The sequence below is a fragment of the Dendrobates tinctorius genome, unplaced genomic scaffold, assembly GCF_039654945.1.
Source record: "Dendrobates tinctorius isolate UK_male_01 unplaced genomic scaffold, ASM3965494v1 ptg000450l, whole genome shotgun sequence".
NCBI lineage: Eukaryota > Metazoa > Chordata > Amphibia > Anura > Dendrobatidae > Dendrobates > Dendrobates tinctorius.
In genome coordinates, this window is record NW_027362112.1 from 1,356,078 (window position 1) to 1,370,349 (window position 14,272).

Sequence of the window (14,272 nt, forward strand, 5' to 3'; positions counted from 1 at the left end):
GATCAATCGGGCAATCATAGGAACGGTGCGGCGGGAGCGTCTCCGCAGACTTCTTAGAGAAGACGTCCGCGTACTGGTGGTAGGGTTTGGGGAGCGCGGAGAGATCCGCAGGCACTTCAGTGGAAGCCACCTGAATGCTGCCCCTCAGGCACCTTCCCTCACAGTCCTTGCCCCAGCCCAGTATCCTCCCCGAAGCCCAGTCAATATGGGGGGAGTGGCAACGAAGCCAGGGAACTCCGAGGAGCACCTGATCGATGCCATTGGGCATAATAAGCAGGGACAGAGTCTCCTGATGTGAGGGTGAAATAGAGAGTCCGAGTGGGCCTGTCTGATGGGTCACCTGAGACGGTAACGGTGCCCCATTTACCACCCTAATGGTCAGAGGTTGGGAGAGTAACACCAGAGGGATAGCGTGTCTCTGGGCAAAAGTCGAGGACATAAAGTTCCCCTCGGCCCCGGAATCCAGGGTGACCTCTGCCTCCCAGGTGGAGGACCCACTATCTAAAGTACCCCGGAACACCGGTTTGGGTGAAAAGGGCCCCACATTGGATTGACCACCACCTACGGCCACTGAACGTGGTCGTCTTTTCGGCCGCTGAGGGCATGTGCCAGCCGAGTGGCCAAACTGTCGGCACTGATAACAGCGCACAGAGCTTCGCATCGAACGCGACTTAGTGCCGGTGCGAGACACCTCCATAGGCTCAGAGGAAGGGAGCTCCTGTGCGGGATATATCAGCGGCTCGGTAAAGGTGGGAGCCAAATTAACCCTACGTCTGGATTGCGCTCGTTCCAACCCGCGCTCCGTGAAGCGGAGATCAATGCGGGTGGAAACGGCAATCAACTCCTCCAGACTTGTGGGAATTAGGGCATCTTTTACGTGCTCAGCCAGGCCTCTCCAAAACACCGGGACCAACACTTTGTCCGGCCACTCTAACTCGGAAGCCAGTGTTCGAAACCGGACAGCATGATGGCTAACCGAAAGTGACCCTTGTGTTAAGGATAACAGTTGGAGAGCCGTATCGTGTGTGACCCGTGGTCCCAAGAAGACTTGCTTCAGAGCCGCGAGGAACTGAGCAGCTCCCTGGACCACAGGATCATCACGTTCCCACAATGGCGTGGCCCACTGTAATGCCCGGCCAGACAACAGGGAGACAATAAATCCCTCCTTAGCCCGCTCTGTAGGAAACCGTGCAGCCAGCAACTCCAGCTGAATGGAGCACTGACTAACGAATCCCCTACAGGAGGCACTATCACCCGAAAACTTATCGGGAAGCTGGAGGCGAGACATTGTCGGCAAGGGCAAAAGTGTGGGCGCACGTGAGACAGCCTCAGCGACTGTCTGAGCAGCAGCTAGCGCAGCATTCGCAGCTGAGTTGGTGCTCTCAATAGCCGCCAACCTGCTCTCCAGCTGCTGAATGTAGCGCTGCAGCTGCTGCACGTCTGCCATTGCCAGCCAGACCCTGGCGCTAGTGTAATGTTATGGACGGCGGAACGCACCAAATATAAATAATAGTAGGTGCGTTCGCCGCCCGGGGTCCACCGTGCGGTAGGTGACAAGACCGCTGCTGGACAATGGCAGATGCACCTAGGTGGTGTGGTATTGCGCTCTGGTTAACGTCACCCGAACGCTAAAGAAAAGGCGCTGGCCCTGTTAGCGTCACAGAGGCCTGCGTATGGCGTTGCAGCCGCGAACACCAGCAGTTGCTGTTACTACAGCACAGCGGCAGAGGGAGCCGCAAGCGTCGGCGCTGAGAACCGGGCGCCGACGGACGCTAGTGTAGGCGTGGAGCAAGTGGCGTGCAGCTTGCCACAACCTGGGACTGACTAATCCAACTCACTGTCACCATTCGTAATAACAAAGGGAGGGGATCATAATGAGTCAGTCACCAGTCCATACATCCATCACCATACACACACAGAATAATATGCTACACTAGCGCATGGCCGAGCCGCCATGCAGGCTTTTTATAGCCATGCGCTACCGGGACCTTCCAGTACTTTGGGAAGGACCAATCAGATCCGACATAGGACCTGCACATGTGACCCGTGCTCTCCACTGAGAGGACAAGTTGCGGGCATGCCCAGTAGCACGGCACGAGGACTTAGCCTCTGGAGCAGTTCCCTGCAAAGCAGGTTGCGCTACCATTGCTGCAACAGAGGTGGCAGCAACATTCAAGCTCACAGAATGAGTCTGAGGGGAATTCTTGGCTCGCCGTGATTGCTGAGCAGGAGTCTGAGCGGTCGGAGGAGAATGAGAGACCGCAGGATGTCTGGCTCTGGATTCCCGCTGTGCAGTGCCAGGAGTCCGACGCCTAACATTTAGTCACCCCCTGCCACACGGGCGTAATAGATGATGAAAACCGTTCTTCATCAGGTAATCCAAAAAGGCGATTCCTATTAAATGAGCTGAACTGAGGATGAATCCCGTATGCCACGAAGAACGAGGACTTACCAGTAGTCTCATGACAACGATCATTTACTGCAAAGTCAGCTAGAGGTAAGTAGGTAACCCAATTCTCCTGGTTCTCAGACATAAAACACCTAAGATAAGTCTCCAGATTCTGGTTAACCCATTCAGTTTGCCCATTAGACCGCGGGTGAAATGCTGAAGAGAGCGACAGATGGATCCCCAAATGGGTGCAAAACACTCTCCAAAATTTGGAAATAAACTGCACCCCCGGTCAGAAACAATATTGGTCGGGATCCCATGTAATTTTACAATCTCGCTGATGAAAATTTTCACCAAGGTCTTGGCATTAGGTAAAGTGGGAAGCGCAATAAAATGAGACATTTTACCAAATCTGTCTACCATCACCAAAATTACAGTATTCCCCGCGACACAGGTAGATCACTGATAAAATCGACCAATAAGCGAGTTCAAGATCTACTGGGAATCTCCAATGGTTGGAGAGGCCTAGACGGGTGAGTATGAGAGGTCTGAGAACGCGCACAGACACTGCAGGCGGCTACATACTCCCAAACATTCTGATGTACCCCTGACCACCAAAAACACCAAGTAAGATGATCAGTGGTGGCTTTATTACCTGGATGTCTGGCCAAGACCGAATCATGATGTTCACTAAGGGCTCTCAGACGGAGATTCACAAGAGACGCACCCTGTAACTATACAGCCCCCACCTCAGCCGCGTCAATTTCGATGATAAAACGCTGAGTGACGTCAGGCTGTATGAGAATCAGAGCAGATGCAAAACACTTCAAGATATCAATTGCCTCCCGGGCCCGTCTGGATCACTTGGATAAGTCTGTCCCTTTCCTGGTCATATCTGTCAGAGGTTTGGCTGCTACCGAAAAGTCTGATGAACTTATGGAAAGTAGTTGGCGAAATCCAAAAATCTTTGTAACGCCTTCAAATCCTCACCACGATCCCAATCCAGTACTGCCAGGCCCTTTGCCAGATCCATGCGAAAATCGGTGGAATATAAAACATTTCCTAGGAAAGGGATCTCCTCAACCAATAACATACACTTCTCTGGTTTGACAAATAATTTATCGTCTCTGAGTATCTGTAAGACCTGCCTGACATGTACCTGGTGTGATTTCAGGTCAGGTGAATAAATTATTACATCATCAAGATAAATAACCACAAATCTGCCGACCAGGTGACTAAAGATGTCATTTACAAAGAGCTGAAAGACGGCGGGCGCATTCGTCAACCCAAAAGGCATCTCCAGGTTCTCAGTGTCCCTCAGGTGTATTGAAAGCTGCTTTCCACTCATCCCCCTCTTTTATATGAATTATATTTTACACCCCCCTGAGATCCAGTTTTGAAAACCATTTGCTCTTACAATCTGACTAAAGAGGTCCGTGACGAGAGGGAGCCGATATGGATCCGGACAGAGATCATATTGAGTGTGCAGAAATCTAGGCATGGGAGTAACCCTCCTGTCTGTCTTCTTTACAAAGCAAACCTCCTAGCAATGCGGGATGAGGATGGTCTGATATGACGCTTACCGCGATATAGTCCTTTATGGCTTGCCTCCCTGGACCAGAGATATCATACAGTCTGCTCTTAGGCAGCTTGGCCCCAGGGACAAGATTAATGGTGCAGTCATAAGGACGAAGAGGAGGAAGTTTTTGACACCCTTCTCTGAGAACGCATCCCCAGAATCAGGTATTTAGGCACAGACTGGTTATCCACCCTAGCTAGCCGGGTCCCCGGGCTGTGTCCTTGACAATACTGGCTGCACTTTACTACTTCCCGAGTCTGCCAGTCTACCACAGGGTTGTGCAGAGCGAGCCAACGTCACCCAAGAGCAACAGGCGAGAGCCGACCCTCTAGCACATAAGTCTTGTAGATACGAGGTCAGTGGGTGCCTCGTCCGCGGCCCGCCTGTTTTTAAACAATAATTTTTATTGATTTTTAACATATATATGGAAATGTACATTCAGAAGCATTTTCTTAGTTCACAGACTCTTAATTTCAGTTTTTGATCATCACATTACAATTTGTAAGAATAAACAGCACCTAAACTCCCCGTCCCCTCCCTGCTCCCAGACGTGCAGGACATCGTTGTCTTTCTTATGTGCACCCCTCCTTTCGTTACGTACACCGTCTTAATCCCAAACTGTTAGAGAATGTCTAGTTTGCCTCCATCTTTTATATGACGTCCTCACTACCGCCTGTTCCATCAGCATTCAGGTCATTCCGCCCATGTCCCCCAATATGTAACTGGTCTGTTCAACGGGTTTCTCCATCAATTCCCTGACGTTCTCTGTGTAGTGTTTGAGCAAAAAGCTTTTCCACGTTGTCATGAGTGATGTTCTGCTCCAGCCATTCTACCTGCCATAAAGACTTCATTTCACCTATGACTGCTTTCTGATGTGGAATGGAATCCCTCAGGCCGTCCAAGCCTCTTATGGCTATCAGACAAGTGGAGCATTGGGGCTAATATTTCCTTCCCTTCGTGTTGTGTGGCTCCATCTCCCTTCTGGTAACGGGTGCAATGACATATTCCCAACGCCCATATTCTCCATCGTGTGCGTTATGCCTCAGCCCCAGAGTCCGTGTAGTAGACCGGACTCTCTAAGTTTACATTTTGGACGATGTCCCCTGCGATCTCTCAATGTGCTACATGCTGGTGTGTTAAAATCCAGTATAGCTCTACGTATAATCCTGAACTGTGTGTCTCTCCAAACTTCACTCAAAATATCTTTCTGCCAACCTGCTAGTATTTTTTTTCCCCAATTTCCTCACACCCTATTTGTTTATTCATGAGGGATCATACACAACCGCTGCACTTAGCAATGGTGGCTGCTGCAAGCCCCGATGTGATGAAGAGGACGGGGCTTCAGACTGCGCTGCTCGCCTGTCAGGATGATGGACCAGAGGTGATCACAGCACGTCCTCAGGACAGTCCATACACATACAGGGTCTGTTATTTATAGCAAAGGAGGCACATGGAGACGCCGCCTTTCAAAAAAACCCGCCACACCCAGTGGGCGAGGAATCAGACCTACACGCATGTATACATCATTGTTACACAAATGTCCAAAATCACATAGGGCACTTCAATCAGAATGGACACACAATATCCCATATATATAAACCTCACGGGAAAATACGAAGAGATCCCAGATATTAAAAACCAATATTTTATTAAATACTCATAATAAAATTAATGAAATAATAAAAAGCAAAATACTGTCTCGGGGACACCGAGGCACAAGAATCAATCAAAGCAACCATTTTTGTACAAAGAGACATTCACAGGGTACAACAAGACTGCCAGTACTGGGGATAAGGGGAAAACCCAGTAGATCAGTCTTGTGATCAGCAGCATTATAAATATGAGGTGCTGTTATAATTGTAAAGGTCAAAACATCACATAACATATAACTGGTGACAGGACAATTGTGTACAAGATAATTGTGTACGGACTATTGTGTACAGACAATTGTGTACAGGCCAATTGTGTACAATGACAATTGTGTACAAGGCAATTGTGTACAAGGCGATTGCCCTGTACACAATTGTCCTTGTACACAATTGGCCTTGGACACAATTGGCCTGTACACAATTTTCTGTACACAATTGTCCGTACACAATTATCTTGTACACAATTGTCATGGAACCAACATAACTTATTGCAGTGATGGGGTGAAATAATCATATATATATATGGAATGAAAAGTAAATGCTGTCAGTAATAACCCTAAAAAAAAACCCATAGGCAACTCAACAAGGCGGCCCAAAGCCTCCCACTACACATGAGACATTGTGGTGACGCAGTCAGATAATGGTATCTATGAGCACACATGCTGGCAGTGATGGCCGCTGTAACAATCCCTCAGGCAATAAACAGTGCTAAACAAAGTAATAATTACCACTGGAGGAAGATGTACAGTGGGGAAAAAAAGTATTTAGTCAGTCAGCAATAGTGCAAGTTCCACCACTTAAAAAGATGAGAGGCGTCTGTAATTTACATCATAGGTAGACCTCAACTATGGGAGACAAACTGAGAAAATAAAATCCAGAAAATCACATTGTCTGTTTTTTTTTTCATTTTATTCGCATATTATGGTGGAAAATAAGTATTTGGTCAGAAACAAAATTTCATCTCAATACTTTGTGATATATCCTTTGTTGGCAATGACAGAGGTCAAACGTTTTCTGTAAGTCTTCACAAGGTTGCCACACACTGTTGTTGGTATGTTGGCCCATTCCTCCGTGCAGATCTCCTCTAGAGCAGTGATGTTTTTGGCTTTTCGCTTGGCAACACGGACTTTCAACTCCCTCCAAAGGTTTTCTATAGGGTTGAGATCTGGAGACTGGCTAGGCCACTCTAGGACCTTGAAATGCTTCTTACGAAGCCACTCCTTCGTTGCCCTGGCGGTGTGCTTTGGATCATTGTCATGTTGAAAGACCCAGCCACGTTTCATCTTCAATGCCCTTGCTGATGGAAGGAGGTTTGCACTCAAAATCTCACGATACATAGCCCCATTCATTCTTTCATGTACCCGGATCAGTCGTCCTGGCCCCTTTGCAGAGAAACAGCCCCAAAGCATGATGTTTCCACCACCATGCTTTACAGTAGGTATGGTGTTTGATGGATGCAACTCAGTATTCTTTTTCCTCCAAACACGACAAGTTGTGTTTCTACCAAACAGTTCCAGTTTGGTTTCATCAGACCATAGGACATTCTCCCAAAACTCCTCTGGATCATCCAAATGCTCTCTAGCAAACTTCAGACGGGCCCGAACATGTACAGGCTTAAGCAGTGGGACACGTCTGGCACTGCAGGATCTGAGTCCATGGTGGCGTAGTGTGTTACTTATGGTAGGCCTTGTTACATTGGTCCCAGCTCTCTGCAGTTCATTCACTAGGTCCCCCCGCGTGGTTCTGGGATTTTTGCTCACCGTTCTTGTGATCATTCTGACCCCACGGGGTGGGATTTTGCGTGGAGCACCAGATCGAGGGAGATTATCAGTGGTCTTGTATGTCTTCCATTTTCTAATTATTGCTCCCACAGTTGATTTCTTCACTCCAAGCTGGTTGGCTATTGCAGATTCAGTCTTCCCAGCCTGGTGCAGGGCTACAATTTTGTTTCTGGTGTCCTTTGACAGCTCTTTGGTCTTCACGATAGTGGAGTTTGGAGTCAGACTGTTTGAGGGTGTGCACAGGTGTCTTTTTATACTGATAACAAGTTTAAACAGGTGCCATTACTACAGGTAATGAGTGGAGGAAAGAGGAGACTCTTAAAGAAGAAGTTACAGGTCTGTGAGAGCCAGAAATCTTGATTGCTTGTTTCTGACCAAATACTTATTTTCCACCATAATATGCAAATAAAATGAAACAAAAACAGACAATGTGATTTTCTGGATTTTTTTTTCTCAGTTTGTCTCCCATAGTTGAGGTCTACCTATGATGTAAATTACAGACGCCTCTCATCTTTTTAAGTGGTGGAACTTGCACTATTGCTGACTGACTAAATCCTTTTTTGCCCCACTGTATCTGGGATCTCTTTGTATTTTCCCATGAGATTTATATATATGGGATTTTGTGTGTCCATACAGTATAGACGTCATCAAACACACACAAAACAGTCATAAAACAATGGCGGATATCACAACCACTTAAGACCTCTCATACTCGGCCGTCGGGGGCTCTCGACTCGTCAGTTCATTTTATCACGGACCTTCCCGTGTTGGGGGGAATACTGTAATCCTGGTGGTGGTCACATTCAGTAACATGTCTCATTTTATCGCCTTACCAAACGCCAAATCGTTGGTGCAAGTTTTCGTCAGGAGAAATAATTAGATTGCACGTGATCCCGACCGATATTGTTTCTGATCGGGGTGGAGGACATTTTGCACCCGTCTGGGGATCCATTTGTGTTTTTCTTCCTCAGTCTATTGGGCAGAATGAACGGGTTAATCAGAATCTAGAGACGTACCTTTCTGAGAATCAGGAGGGCTGAGTTACCCATTTACCATTCGCCGAATTCGCGGTAAATAATCGCAGTCAGGAATCAACCGGTGACTCCCCAATTTTCTGGCCATATGGGTTCTATCCCCAGTTTAGTTCTTTTAATGGTAATCGCCCTTCTGGATTACCAGAGGAAGAACAGCTTTCATCATCTATTACGTCCATGTGGCAGGGGGTGACTAATAATTTGAGGAAGATGGGGTCCAAATATAAGAGTGTTGGCTGATCAGAGACGTTAGGTGGGTCCGGACCTGTGTGTTGGTGACTTGGTGTGGTTGTCCTCAAGGAACATTAAGCTGGAGGTTCCATCTTGGAAACTGGATCCCAGGTTTATCGGTCCTTATAAGATCACTAGATGGAGGCTCGATGCTATCGCATCGGGAGGGCGGTAATGTCACAATGGGGGCAGGCTTTGCAGCATTGAGATTCCCCCCCCCCCATGTGCTCACCCACCTATCCACTCTCTCACATACTGTCCCATTTGAGCTGTCTCCCCCCTGTACTCTGTATCTCTCACCCCTGTGTCTGACCGTGTACAGAACATACCACATCTCCTGGGCAGGGGAGGAAGCAAAAGACAATACTGACATGACAGCAGGAGATCGCAGAGGAAACATTTTGTGAGGTAAAATATTGTTTAAAAACAGTCAGTGAAATATTTTACCTCACAAAATGAATCCTCTATGATCCCCTGCTGTAATGTCAGCATTGTCTTTTGCTTCCTCCCCTGCCCAGGAGATGTGGTATGCTTGGTACACGGTCAAACACAATTTTTAAAATAAACTTTCATTCGTGGGAAAACCCCTTTAATGTGACCGGATTCCTCTACCTGTAGACACATCGTGCCGGGATCAGCCGAATGATTCACTGCGCCTTCGTGGAATTTGTGCAGGCGCAGTGCGACAGTGTTCCGTTGGTGGTACTGCGCAAGAGGCTGTGAGAGTGTGTGTGTGAGAGTGTGAGTGGTGCATACAGCCTAGAGTGTGCGTGGTGTGACGCTGTTCCGCTGGTGGTACCTCGCAATAGGTTGGTACCAGCAGCAGTTTCCATATTGAGACACCCATCACTTGGGTGTCCCAATATGGCAGTCGGTGAACTTCCTTCGCTTGGAATTCTGGGACACGGTAACATCTGGACAGAACAGGAGGTGAAGACATTACAAGGCAATTATATAACTAGATAGCCATCGTCAATCCTGTAGCATTTTGCCTGGCGTTACGGCCTCCCTTTAGGATCCATAATGTATTTCATCGATCTCTCCTCAAAAAATACGTTACATCTTCAGTACCATCACCTCTGCCTCGGTCTTCTGTCATTGTCGATGGAAACTTGGAGTTTCAGATAGCGAAAATCATGGATTCTTGTTTAGTTCGTCGGTTGCTCCAGTATCTGGTACATTGAAGGAGGTACGGTCCTGAGGAGAGGATGTGGGTACCGGCATCTGACGCCCATGCGGCCAGGCTGATCCGGTATTTCCATGTGGCATACCCTGTTAAACTCGATCCTGAGGTGCCGGAGGAAGTCACTCATAAAAGGGGGGTACTGTCACGAGGTTACCGCAACAGAGAGGAGCCAGAAGACCACAGCATCTGATTGCTCCTACTCCTGCGCTGAGGAGAAGCATTTCTCCTTTTTAAATGGTGTTTATTTCTTTTGGCAGAACAGGGGTTAATCGGCCATGTTGGGAACTCTGGGAGTCTGATCTCAGTTTGCCACTCCTATCCCCTATATAATCTGGGTCCTGATTCAAACCCATGTCAGAGGTAGCTTGTGCTGCATGGCTTGGAGGAGAGGTGTTTGGTGGCTATATGAGGAGTTTGTAGGAGTTATCTGTGACTGTTGCGTGGTGTGTAAGTTTGGTAAGCCTCCTCTTACTTTGGTTTTTCCCTGTCCTCCACTCCCTGGTGGATTCCTCTGTATATGTGAGTGAATATTTGTATGCCTGGTATTTCCAATTACCCTTGTTTGTTTAGCCTTGTTTGTTGGGTTGGTGTACTGCAATGCATAGTAGTGCCCCTCCCTGGGTGGGGGAAGAGGACAGACTTACTGCTGATTCAGGAGATTAGGCAAGGGAGGAGGCCCCGGCATCTTCACTTTCAGAAGTATCCCGGGGAAAAGGGCGAGCTAGGGCGCCGCCTAGTGGTAGGGACAGGGAAGGAGCCCCTGGTTCCGGGTCACCTGACAGTTGTGACAGGTGCTGTCTGGGGGTGTATGCGGTGAGTGGTGACTTCTGGGCGGTGTATATGGTGAGGTGTTATGTCTGGACCGTGTATACGGTGAGGGATGATGTCCGGGCGATGTATACGGTGAGTGGTAATGTCTGGGCGGTGTATACAGTGAGCGGTGATGTCCGGGCAGTGTATACGGTGAGGGGTGATGTCTGGGTGGTGTATACGGTGAGGGGTGATGTCCGGGCAATGTATATGGTGAGTGGTGATGTCTGGACGGTGTATACAGTGAGCGGTGATGTCAGGGTGGTGTGTACGGTGAGCGGTGATGTCTGGGCGGTATATACGGTGAGAGGTGATGTCTGGACGGTGTATATGGTGAGGGGTGATGTCCGGGCCGTGTATACGGTGAGGGTTGAGGTCCGGGCAGTGTATACGGTGAAGGTTGAGGTCCGGGCCGTGTATACGGGTAGTAGTCTGGTTTAACTCTTTCTCTGGTGGTTTTCTCACTAGTTCGCTGTATAAGTGTCGCACTTTGACCTTTGATCTGGCTGGAGAGGGCAGCCTTCCCCGTGTCACCGTCCTGCGCCCAGCGCTGCGCAACAAGCAAGGAAACTCTGTGCTGCTGTTCCAGAGACTTCTGATTGGTCAGAGCCAACAACTACCTCTTGTCCTTAAAAACGAGGGCTCTGTTCCTGCACAGGTGAGTTGTCTGCAGCACGTCGCTCCCGCTGTGACCTCCTCTACATCACGTCGCTCCCGCCCTGACCTCCTCTACATCACGTCGCTCCCGCCCTGACCTCCTCTACATCATGTCGCTCCCGCCCTGACCTCCTCTACATCATGTCGCTCCCGCCCTGACCTCCTCTACAGCTCGTCGCTCCCGCCTTGACCTCTTCTACAGCTCGTCGCTCCCACCTTGACATCCTATACAGCACGTTGCTCCCGCCCTGACCTGCTCTGCAGCATGTCGCTCCAGCCTTGACCTCCTCTGCAGCATGTCGCTCCAACCTTGACCTCCTTCACAGCATGTCGCTCTAGCCCTGACATCCTCTGCAGCACGTCGCTCCCGCCTTTACCATCTCTGCAGCACATCGCTCCCACCCTGACCTCTGCAGCATGTCGCTCCTGCCTTAACCTCCTCTGCAGCATATCGCCCCTGCCTTAACCTCCTCTGCAGCACTTTGCTCTTGCCCTGACCTCCTCTGCAGCACATCCTTCCTGCCCTGACTTCCTCTCCAGCACGATGCGCCCACGCTGACTTCCTCTCCAGCATGTCACGCTGACTTCCTCTCCAGCACGATGTGCCCACGCTGACTTCCTCTCCAGCACGATGCGCCCACGCTGACTTCCTCTCCAGCACGATGCGCCCACGCTGACTTCCTCTCCAGCACGTCGCGCTCACGCTGACTTCCTCTCCAGCACGTCGCCTGCACACTCTGGACCTTGCTAGTAATCACTGACTTTTTCCTCAGTTGAACATTGATTTGCCAGAAGACAGAGGAGCATTTAGTTTAAAACCAAAGCCCAACACTCAATGCATCTACCCGGCCTGGAGTGAGACGGGACACCTAGAGCAATCAGGAGCAGGTAGAGTACAGATGTATAGTGCACGGCTCCAGGAAGAGTACAGGTACGCGGCTCCAGGCAGAGTGCAAGTGTATAGTGCACAGCTCCAGGTGTAGAACGGGTGTGCGGCGTGGCTCCAGGTGTAGTATAGGTGTATAGTACATGGCTACAGTTGGAGTACAAGTGTATAGTGCATGGCTCCAGAGGAGTACAGGTGTGTGGCGCGGGTCCAGGCAGAGTACAGGTGTGTGACGCGGCTCCAGGTGTAGTACAGGTTTGCGACGCGGCTCCAGGTGTAGTATAGGTGTATAGTACGCGGCTACAGTTGGAGTACAAGTGTATAGTGCACGGCTCCAGGTGTGCGGTGCGGCTCCAGGTGTAGTACAGGTGTGCGACACGGCTCCAGGTGTAATACAGGTGTGTGCTGCAGCTCCAGGTGTAGTACAGGTGTATAGAGCATGGTTTCAGGTGTAGTACAGGTGTGCGGCGCGGCTCCAGGTGTAGCACAGGTTTGCGGCGTATGCTCACCCTCTCCCCGTCTCACAGGGCTCCACGCTCACACGACTTCGCTAATCCTACGTCCTGGAGAGGCTGCAGAGTTCGAAGTGCTGTTCTGCCCCCCGGAGGCGCTGCGCTATGGGGGCGCTCTGCTCGTGTCCGTGCTGGACAATCAGTATGAGAAGAGCTGCGTACAGCTGGTGGGAGAAGGTTACATGGAGGATTTGACCTTAGATAACATCCACAGCCCCGGAGAGCTGGTGCCCCTGGAGGGGCCGCTGGAGGACGACCTGGTGGAAGGTGGGATGATGGCGTGGCCCGGGCACCGCGTACCACCCTGGTCTGCACCTCCACATACGCAATGTCACGTGTCTTACAGCCGCCCGCACCGAGCACATCGTCTTTGGTGACTGCCACATTGGACATCGATACCAGGTGACCTTCACAATGACAAACCGCAGTCACGCCGACGCCATGAGGTTTGAGTGGCCGTCACAGATCCCGTTGGAGTTCTCCCCTCAGGTAGGTGTCATGGCGTCACACAGCATCCCGCTGCATCTGGAAGAACAGGCCTCACTGCCAAATCTGCCAACAGGTGGGACACATACACGCAGGCTGCGCCAAAGACGTGACAGTCTCCCTGAAGTCAGACGTTGCTGTGGCACTGCACAGGTTCCGGGTGACGTGCAGGGCGTCCCGGATCTCCTTCCCATGTCCCGCCGATCAGGTGTCTGACTGGGATGACAGAATGCGGACGGTGTCGTGGGTGGACGGTGGTAAGGGGACAGCCGGCCAGCACCACAAGAAAAAGGTAAGTCCTGACTGTTGTCCGGGGCCCGGCTCCTGCTGTCGCTCCAGAGGATGGATTCGTCAACTGGAGGTTGTGGCCCCCATGTTTGTGTGCAGGTTATAGAGACCGATCCGGAGCCCGCTCACAGGCTGCTCGATGCCGAGCCTCGAGACGTGGAGCTGCTCATCTCTGCCACTGTGGATTATGCCCAGGTCACGGCCAAGTGTGAACACGTGCACTTCAGGGACACGTTCCTGTATCAGACACGCGTTTACAAGTGAGTGGCAGGAGATAGTGGGGTCAGGCAGAAGCTCGGAGATAGTGGGGTCAGGCAGAGGCTCGGAGATAGTGGGGTCAGGCAGAGGCTCGTAGATAGTGGGGTCAGGCAGAGGCTCGGAGATAGTGGGGTTAGGCAGAGGCTTGTAGATTGTGGGGTCAGGCAGAGGCTCGTAGATTGTGGGGTCAGGCAGAGGCTCGGAGATAGTGGGGTCAGGCAGAGGCTCGGAGATAGTGGGGTCAGGCAGAGGCTCGGAGATAGTGGGGTCAGGCAGAGGCTCGAAGATTGTGGGGTCAGGCAGAGGCTCGGAGATTGTGGGATCAGGCAGAGGCTCGGAGATAGTGGGGTCAGGCAGATCCGGCAGCAGCTGACTGATCTCCCTGTGCAGATTCCTCATGCAGAACACTGGACCGGTGCAGCTGCAGGTCTCCTGGCTCGTCCACATGGAGGGTCAGAGACCCCCTGGAGCGGCAGACTCAGGCGGTACGTGCATCTCCCCCTCATAGTATTGGTGTGGGGTCCCG

General features: G+C 50.5%; 1 protein-coding gene across 1 annotated transcript in view; it reads left to right on the plus strand.

Annotated features, from left to right (window-relative positions):
• LOC141077413 (hydrocephalus-inducing protein homolog) overlaps positions 1 to 14,272 on the plus strand; it is a 68,585-nt gene that overhangs the window by 32,049 nt on the left and 22,264 nt on the right. Inside the window, exons 8-14 of the mRNA XM_073564325.1 lie at positions 11,128 to 11,317; positions 12,090 to 12,204; positions 12,730 to 12,981; positions 13,061 to 13,203; positions 13,277 to 13,492; positions 13,588 to 13,748; positions 14,137 to 14,231. Coding sequence (XP_073420426.1) covers positions 11,128 to 11,317; positions 12,090 to 12,204; positions 12,730 to 12,981; positions 13,061 to 13,203; positions 13,277 to 13,492; positions 13,588 to 13,748; positions 14,137 to 14,231 — 1,172 coding nt within the window. The remainder of the gene's footprint in view (positions 1 to 11,127; positions 11,318 to 12,089; positions 12,205 to 12,729; positions 12,982 to 13,060; positions 13,204 to 13,276; positions 13,493 to 13,587; positions 13,749 to 14,136; positions 14,232 to 14,272) is intronic.